The sequence below is a fragment of the Labeo rohita genome, chromosome 4, assembly GCF_022985175.1.
Source record: "Labeo rohita strain BAU-BD-2019 chromosome 4, IGBB_LRoh.1.0, whole genome shotgun sequence".
Classification (NCBI taxonomy): Eukaryota; Metazoa; Chordata; class Actinopteri; order Cypriniformes; family Cyprinidae; genus Labeo; species Labeo rohita.
This window is the reverse complement of record NC_066872.1, coordinates 71,572-81,130: the sequence shown is the minus strand read 5'-3', so window position 1 is coordinate 81,130 and position 9,559 is coordinate 71,572. Positions and strand designations below refer to the sequence as shown.

At 41.1% G+C, this 9,559-nt stretch overlaps 1 protein-coding gene across 2 annotated transcripts; it reads right to left on the bottom strand.

The window, feature by feature from the left end:
• Positions 1-296: 296 nt before the first annotated feature.
• Positions 297-8,118, bottom strand: arfgap3 (ADP-ribosylation factor GTPase activating protein 3). Of its 2 annotated transcripts, XM_051108442.1 has the most exons (16): positions 7,966-8,118; positions 7,398-7,516; positions 5,179-5,251; positions 4,955-5,086; positions 4,789-4,869; positions 4,613-4,691; positions 4,467-4,526; positions 4,336-4,382; positions 4,022-4,155; positions 3,801-3,932; positions 2,893-3,018; positions 2,719-2,814; positions 2,496-2,610; positions 2,324-2,411; positions 2,086-2,219; positions 297-1,996 (listed from the first exon to the last, which is right to left on the bottom strand). In XM_051108442.1, exons 1-16 carry the CDS (start codon positions 8,032-8,034, stop codon positions 1,979-1,981), a joined length of 1,503 nt encoding a protein of 500 aa, XP_050964399.1. In that variant the 5' UTR covers positions 8,035-8,118; the 3' UTR covers positions 297-1,978. The 2 variants fall into 2 exon arrangements, with proteins under 2 accessions (XP_050964399.1, XP_050964400.1); XM_051108443.1 differs by lacking the exon at positions 4,613-4,691 and having other exon boundaries at positions 4,467-4,551; positions 4,762-4,869.
• Positions 8,119-9,559: the final 1,441 nt, after the last annotated feature.

Genomic DNA, 9,559 nt, shown 5'->3' with positions numbered 1-9,559 from the left:
TTCTTAATGTATATGACTAATCAAAAATTAAGTTTTCATACATTTACAATAGGAATTTTACAAAATATCTTCATGGAACATGATTTTTACTTAATATCCTAATGATTTTTGCCATAAAAGAAAAATCAATAATTTTGACCCATACAGTGTATTTTTGGCTATTGCTACAAATAAACCCCAGCGACTTAAGACTGGTTTTGTGGTCCAGGGTCACATATCAGGAATTACCCATTAGAAGTAAAATATTTAAACTATTATAGTTTCTAATCTGTAATAAGTCAAACGACACTCTGAGATTTAAAGGAGTCTGATTTTTTTATTTATTTGTTTTTCTGCATTATGACAGATCATGGCTACACTGTGTGCAGAATTATTAGGCATGTTGATATTCTGGTCATATTTTTTTTCCAAACACATTTTACCAATTCCAAACCACACCAGTCTTAATAACTACTGTTCATTTTGTATTTAATCATTTATATGTGATATATAATTGTCCGTGAAGGCTGGAAGTGAAAAACTCCTTATATTCAGGTGTGCAGAATTATTAGGCATGTTTTCTTTTACAGATAAAATGAGCCAAAAAAGAGATTTAACCCAGACTGAAAAGTCCAAATTATTAAATGCCCATGAGAAGAATGCAATACTAATGCATTACAAGAATTTGCAGAGTTAAGGCTTGACCATTGGACAGCGAAATGCTTGTTGAGTCTGCATGGTCAGAAATAAACAGGTGGAGAAGAAAAGATGCCAAAGAACTAGGAATTAAAGTAAAGAATTAGCTGTGACACCATCAGGAACCATTTAGTCTCCAGCGCCACCATTTTCCAGAACTGCAACCTACCTGGAGTCTTCAGAAGTTCAATGTGTCAGGTTCTCAGAGACTTTGCTTGGTAAAAAATCCTAAAAAATGCCCCTGACTTAATAAAGAATAACAAGCTGACGTGTTGTGAAATACATGAAGACAGTTTTTTTATAGGCTTTATAGACGGATAAGTTGAGAGTGACTTTTGAAGGACAAGCATCACATTCTCTTGTACCTCTGATTCAAGAATTTATCTTCCAAAATCTGACAGTAAGTTTTGGAAGTTCATTTTAGTCCATCTCTCATTTTGGCTCATTTTATCTGTAAAAGAAAACATGCCTAATAATTATGCACACCTGAATATAAGGAGTTTTTCACTTCCAGCCTTCACAGACAGTTATGTATCACTTCCAAATGATTAAATACAAAATTAACAGTAGTTATTAAGATTGTTGTGGTTTGGAATTGGTAAAATGTGCTTGGGAAAAAAATATGACCAGATTATCAACATGCCTAATAATTATGCACACAGTGTATAAACGAACAAAAACACATTTCAGCTACTTATCAAGTCTGATTTTTATTATTTATGAATTAAACCAATTTACCACATAAATCACCCACTGCGTTTAACAACCCCTCGTGTTTTATACAAGTTCATAACTGACAAAGCAAGATAAACATAGATGGGATAAACAAACCTAGATAAGGCAATGAGATGAATAAGGCTTCGGGTGAACGATTGTCACGTTTGTAGTGTGCGAAACGACCCCAGACGAGCCGCTCATCTTCTTCACATATGCAATGCTACATTACACATCATATAAAGCTTTTTTTATGAGAACATCACATCCACCGCTCATGAGTGTGTGACGATATCCTCTTTCTTCGCGATTATAAACAAACGGACCTGTGACACCGTAGGACACACAGCTGAAATATAGTGCAATCTGAGCCATGAGTGCAAACATTTCACTTCAAATAAGGATGACTTTTGGTCCCCTCATTTCAGTCAAAACTCAAGCTGCGACATTAAATGAACAAAATCCCAATCAAACCCACCAAATGCTGCCTGGCTAAATGATAAATATACGGCAGAAAATGGACAGAGCTGACCCGAAGGGCCAAGCGATGGAGTCTGAAGCAGATTCCTCAGGACGAATGAACGCAGGCTCATGTGCTGTAGCGATCCTGCAGGAAAAAAACAGAGGAACAGTGTCCAGAGCACATCCAAAGAGCTGAATGGGTTAGCGTATGGGTTAGTTAGTTTAGTAACTGACCTGTATGGTGGACACGACTCCGCTGGCCATGACCGACAGCCTTCCGGCCACGGAGCGAACGCCGCTCTTGAACCCCGTCATGTCGGGCACGGCGGGCAGAACCTTACTCAAGCTGTACGAGCCACCGGACACCGCTGAGACAACACACAAAACATCACATCAGCTTGAGGAAATGTCAAATGAAAGCAATGTTCTCAGGATAAATGAACTCTCAATTAAACTACGATTAGTCACGCACCTGCTGTTTTCTTCTGCTCATCAAACAAATCAGCTGAGCTGATCGCTGAACTGCCTGAGAAATTCTCCAGCCGTGCACGAACCTCATACTGCAATCAAAAACATGACAGAATAACAGCGTTTAGCAACAGGTTTCTCAGCGGCATTTGTTTGATGTGTTCACAGTGCATCACCTCTGCGTTGTCCTGCTTCCCGAAGAACATGTCTGATGAAATGGCTTTGGCGTCGCCAAACTTCTTCTGAGCATCGTCAGAGACGGACTGCGGCTCATTCCTCCTCGCTGAGGCCCTGTGAGCACAGAAACACTGAGTGAACACTACACAGACTGCTGGGATTAAGGGCTAGTGCATGATACAGTGTTTCAGCATCTGAGAGGAGCTTAACTCATTTACTGACCTCTCTTCCGGGTCCATGTAGACGTCAGACTGCTTTGTCGCTCCCGCCCACTGAGAGAAGAACCGATCCGATGATCCAGCAGCCTCGTCCAGGAGCCTGTGAGAAGATGCAGGAACATGAGCTCATGAACATACAGCGAGAAAAGGTCTCAGAGGTCCAGGAATAAAGCATCACCTGGAGGAGAAGCGCCTGTCCTCCTGCTCCTCATCCTCCTCATACACTCTTCTGCTGGAGGAGCTCAGAGATGGAGACTCCTGCTGGATGATCTGCATGTCCTCCATCACTGAGTGAGACAGACCGCTGGAAAACACATTGAGAGACGTCTGTCTTAGCCCCGCTCACACTCAAAACACATTGAACAAAATTACACTCTGCTCACACTCGCATCCTATAGTTAAAATCATTCAGATCTCATTCTGTACAATCAAACTCTGACTGCACACACCTCATTCGGTAAAATCAAGCTCCACCCACACTCAGACCTCATTGGCCAACACCACACTCTACCCACAATCAGACCAGGTCAAAATCTCATTCGGTAAAACCAAACTCCACCCACCTCACTGGTCAAAATTAAATTCTGCCCACACTCAAACCTCACTGGTCAAAATCAAACTCCATCCACACTAAATCTCATTCAGTAAACTCAAACTCTGGCCACACTCACACCTCACTGGAAAAAGATCACAGTCTGCCCACACTGGTCAAAAAACTCAAATATCACTGATTGAAAATCATACTCCACTCATTTTATTGGTCAAAATCAAACTCCATCCACAATCGCATCTCACTGGTCAAAATCAAACTCATAAGTTGTTTTTGTAAGATGTAAAGTTGGATTGTGGCCAGTGAAACTTGAGTACGGGCAAAGTGTGATGTGGACCAAGGAAATTTGAGTTTGGGCGGAGTGTGATTTTATAACAGTGAAATTTGACCAATGACATGTGATTGGAACCAAATCAATTTGTTAAACAGCCAGTAATATTTTACATATTGGGAAACAAGCTAGAGAAAAGAGAAAAATGCAAAGAAGAAAACTTTTCTTTGATTTGTTATTAGGAGTAGTACGGATCAGCGCTGACCTGCGTCCGCCGAAGCCCATACCGAGCCGCTCCGCCTGCTCCTTCTTCTTGCTGTCCAGACGGCTCAGCTTCTGTTCGTCCCTCCTCCTCTGCACCTCCAAACTCTCATACGCACGGCTCAGAGACGACACTCTACACACACAAACGAGTGCAGGATGAGCAGACGCTCATGATTTCTGACTGCGAGTCTGATCTCCAGAAGCCTGTAGATGCTCACTCACTCTGGCTCAGCGCTGCTCTTCTGTGAGCTCATCTCCTCCTGCAGTCTGTCCACGGCCTGAGCTCGTTTCTGCTGCGCGCTGAAGCTTTGACTGCTCACCTTCTGAGCACCCAGACCGGCCTTCCTGCTGCCCATCTGATTCATTCACACACACACAAACAATCACAAAATGAAGAGCTCAAGACTGCAGACAGAACTATTAAATATGTTGTCATCATATGTGTATGACTGGATTTTGACATGTTTCTGAATAATAAATAAGCACATCATTAATGTTACATCATTGACCCATTGAAGCGCTGACAGGAAACTTACCGATTTCTTTCCTGTGGTTGGTTTCTTCTTGAGCAGAGAGGACAGTTCTGTAAGAGGAGAGTCAGATGTTGATCATACAGTGAGTTATGATTGGCGCTGTATGTGTCAGTGAGGCGGATGATGAGCATTACCTGCAGCAGATGTTGGAGACACACTGAGCTGCTCCACACTGGGACCCACCTCACTCTCACCTACATTCAAGAAAGACAAAAACAGCTTCCAGAAACACAAAACATCACATTAATGTGAGCACACTGTGTTTCCTCAGTTATCGTACCGTTATTATTTTTATCCTGAACTGAGTTCTGTGGTTGGCTGGTGTTCAGCTGAACACTGATTCCTTCATTAAAGGGAGTCTGGGGGTAAAATTACAAACGCAAACGGTTTTGAATGCATAAATATGAAAAATCAACCATGTGTACGTACTATATGAAACGGACGGCTGTTGTTTACCAGGGTGTGCTGGGCGAAGAAGTCTTCGTGTTTGTCGAGGGGTGATGTGGGTGACAGAGGAGCCTGACTGTCCAGCCACAACTGAACACACAGACAACAACATGAGCATGATGACGAGTGTAACGAGCTCTGGATTTGACTCTGTGAGTGCATGTGTGTGTATGACCTCTGTGCCGTGCTGTCTGGTGGCCTGCGTAGCCAGACTCTTGATTCTCTCTCGGTACAGCACCGCTGCTCTGCTGTTGTATTTGGCGTTGGCTGCGCTGGCGGTACAGCCGTGCTGACTGAAGAAGGCATTCTGTGGGGAAAACACTTACATCAGTGGAGAGCTCAGGATAACGATTAGCAGTGGTTTCTTCATTAGCCCGTACAGACAGCAGAAACACTCACCGCGCTGGCATTGCCGCCCACTTGCATACAGCGCAGCTGGAACCAGGACCAGTTCGAGTCCAGCTCAGTGGACCTGCAACAGTTGTAAGAAGAATTCATCTCAGCAATGAGTGTCACTGCAGAAACACTGACAGCGCTGTGAAGAAGTGAACCCCACGACCAGATGAGGCAGCATCGCTGCTAGCGCTTTATTCGGACAGTCGTGATAAGTGCAGGTGATTTAACTGAACAAATAAAGTTGAGTTTGAGATCTTTTACTACATAAATGATCTACACAAATTCACTTGTGTTCTGTGGAAAACCTAATTGTAAAATTGTAACATTTTCCTGATGAAGGACAGGTGAGAGTGTAACGTTTCCTTGACGAAGTGTGAGTGTGTAATGTTTTTCTGATGAAGGACAGTTAGAGGGTGTAATGTTTCCCGGACGAAGGACAGTTAGAGAGTGTAACGTTTCCTGCACGAAGGACAGTTAGAGCGTGTAACGTTTCCTGCACGAAGGACAGTTAGAGAGTGTAACGTTTCCTGCACGAAGGACAGTTAGAGCGTGTAACGTTTCCTGCACAAAGGACAGTTAGAGCGTGTAACGTTTCCTGCACGAAGGACAGTTAGAGAGTGTAACGTTTCCTGCACGAAGGACAGTTAGAGAGTGTAACGTTTCCTGCACGAAGGACAGTTAGAGCGTGTAACGTTTCCTGCACGAAGGACAGTTAGAGCGTGTAACGTTTTCCCGATGAAGGACAGGTGTGAGTGTAACGTTTCCCTGACAAAGCATGAGTGTAACGTTTCCTTGATGAAGGACAGTTATAGGGTGTAACGTTTCCCTGACAAAGCATGAGTGTAACGTTTCCTTGACGAAGTGTTAGAGTGAAAAGTTTACCTGATGGACATTTAGAGAGTGTAATGTTTCCTTGATGAAGGACAGTTAGAGGGTGTAACGTTTCCCGGATGAAGGAGAGTTAGAGCGTGTAACGTTTCCTGCACGAAGGACAGGTGAGAGTGTAACGTTTCCTTGACAAAGGACAGTTAGAGAGTGTAACGTTTCCTGCACGAAGGACAGTTAGAGAGTGTAACGTTTTCCCGATGAAGGACAGGTGTGAGTGTAACGTTTCCTTGAAGAAGGACAGTTAGAGAATGTAACGTTTCCCTGACAAAGCATGAGTGTAACGTTTCCTTGATGAAGGACAGTTAGAGGGTGTAACGTTTCCCGGATGAAGGAGAGTTAGAGCGTGTAACGTTTCCTGCACGAAGGACAGGTGAGAGTGTAACGTTTCCTTGACGAAGGACAGTTAGAGAGTGTAACGTTTTCTCGATGAAGGACAGGTGTGAGTGTAACGTTTCCTTGAAGAAGGACAGTTAGAGAATGTAACGTTTCCCTGACAAAGCGTGAGTGTAACGTTTCCTTGATGAAGGATAGTTATAGGGTGTAACGTTTCCCTGAAAAAGCGTGAGAGTGTAACGTTTCCTTGACGAAGTGTTAGAGTGAAAAGTTTACCTGATGGACATTTAGAGAGTGTAACGTTTCCTTGACGAAGTGTTAGAGTGAAAAGTTTACCTGATGGACATTTAGAGAGTGTAACGTTTCCTTGATGAAGGACAGTTATAGGGTGTAACGTTTCCCTGACAAAGCATGAGAGTGTAATGTTTCCTTGACGAAGTGTTAGAGTGAAAAGTTTACCTGATGGACATTTAGAGAGTGTAACGTTTCCCTGACAAAGTGTGAGTGTAACGTTTCCTTGACGAAGGACAGTTAGAGAGTGTAACGTTTTCCTGATGAAGGACAGGTGTGAGCGTAACGTTTCCTTGACAAAGGACAGTTAGAGAGTGTAACGTTTCCCTGACAAAGTGTGAGAGTGTACAGTTTTCTGGACAAAGGACAGCATGAGAGTGTAACGTTTTCCTGATGAAGGACAGTTAGAGAGTGTAACGTTTCCCTGACAAAGCATGAGAGTGTAAAGTTTACCTGATGGACAGTGTGAGAGTGTAACATTTCCCTGACAATAAGCAAGAGTGTAAAATTTACCTGATGAAGGACAGTTTGTTACATTTCCCTAATGCAGCATGAAAATGTAAAGTTTAACTTACAAAGGACAGTGCAAGAGCGTAAAGTTACCCTGATTAAGCTTGCGAGTGTAAATTTTACCTGATGTAGGACAGTTTGAGGTTTGGAAGTGTTAATTTTCCCTGTCGAAGGACATTGAGAGTGTAGGTAAAGTTTACCTGATGAAGGACAGGTGAACTCCCAGTGAGCGGTGTGTCCCTGAGCAGTCAATGCAGAGAAAAACACCATATGTGATGCTTGCCCAGCTGGGGTTCTTCACAGAGCAGTCAAAACACACCTGACAACATACATCATAGCAAATAAACACAATCAATGTCAATACAAACCTGCACCATATTGCCAAATGGCAAATTTCTGAGTTAATAGTCAACCTGTCATAAAATTAATCAGATTTACACATAGAAATGTTGTATCTAACATTTAACATCTATATTCCCACTTATTTTTAATTTCTTGCTCTGTCCTGGACAATTACAACACAAGTTATTTTGTATAAAACATGCTTAGAAACGTTCGTAGGAAAATCAAAGCTCACAGTGTGAATCAGGACATTTGTTTTCACCAACAAAGCTCGTTTAATAATAACTATGACGAATGATTCGTCCAAAAACACCAACTTGACCTGCCATATGTTTGACATAAACATGTGACGTGTCAAAACTCTTCCTGCTTCTTCCAGTCCGGACAAAAACATCGCGGCGCTCGGTGTGTCCAGCTCAAACTCACCTTGTTAGCGGGCACGGAGCGCAGGCGCTTGAGGATGGCAGTGATGTCGTGTTTGCTGGGGTCCGTCATATTTACAGCTGCGGGGAAACTGTGAGGAAAATCTGCAAACGCTCCTGCAGCAGCGCACTTCCTCGTATCGTGACGTCACGCACACGGCGGACGCTGATTGGCGGAAATCACGCTCAGGCTGAACTAATACAAACAACAGCACACAAACCAACAGGATGCAGCCATTCATTACGTTGATCCTTACGTTGTATGTGGGACGTAAATTCAATTTACATAAATGATTTTATATACATATAAAACATACTAAATGTCATACCAAATGTCTTCTTTAATGTCTCAAATAACTTTTGTGAAAATAAAATGTCAAAAAATTGATATAATATTCCAATGTCAGTGTAACAGATATATTTATTTAATGAAACGCTGCAAAAAAAAAAAAAAAAAAAAATATTTTTTTTTTTTTTTATAGAATTTGTTTTGTTTTCTAGGACATCTAAAAATTCTTAAACCAGGATGCATTTACTGACCAAGTAAAATGACTTAAGTCTTAAGATAGTATGTCGTTTTCTGAAATAAAAAATGTTAGTTTTTGCTTAAAACAAGCAAAATTGTCTGCCATTAGGGTAAGAAAAATAATCTTTACTCAAAGACTAAACAAGATTTTTTTTCTTGCCCCATTGGCAGATATTTTTGGTTGTTTTAGGCAAAAACAAACAAAATTGTGATCATTTTTTCAGAAAACAAGACATAATATCTCCAGTCATTTTATTTGTAAATTCATCTTGATTCAATAATTTTTAGATATGTACAGTAGAAGTCGGCACTAACAGCCCAGTGGTTAGTGGTTAGTGTGCCGACATACAGCATAGCGAAGTTATGCTGCCGGCGAACCGAGTTCGATTCCCGTTTTGCGATCCTTTGCCGTTCCCGCCCTCCTCTCTTCACCCATTTTTTTCAACACTACAAAAAATGCTTTTCTTAGAATTTGTCTTGTTTTCTAGGACATCTAAAAATTCGTAAACCAGGATGCATTTACTGAACAAGTAAAATGAATTAAGACTTAAGATAATGTCTTGTTTTCTGAAAAACAAAACAAAAAAAATTGTTAGTTTTTGCTTGAAACAAGCAAAAATATCTGCCAATAGGGTAAGAAAAATAATCTTAGTTCTAAGGCTAAACAAGATCGTTTTTCTTGCCCCACTGGCAGATATTTTTGCTTATTTTAGGCAAAAACTAACAAAATTTTGATTATTTTGTGATCCTTTGCCGATCCCGCCTTCCTCTCTTCACCCATTTTTTTTTTTCAACACTGCAAAAAATAATTTTCTTTCTTAGAATTTGTCTTGTTTTCTAGGACATCTAAAAATTCTTAAACCAGGATGCATTTACTGAACAAGTAAAATGACTTAAGTCTTAGGATAATATGTCTTGTTTTCTGAAAAAAAAAGAAAAATATTTTTTATTCAAAGACTAAACAAGATTGTTGTTCTTGCCCCACTGACAGATATTTTGCTTATTTTAGGCAAAAACTAACAAAATTCTGATCATTTTTTCAGAAAACAAGACATAATATCTTCAGTAATTT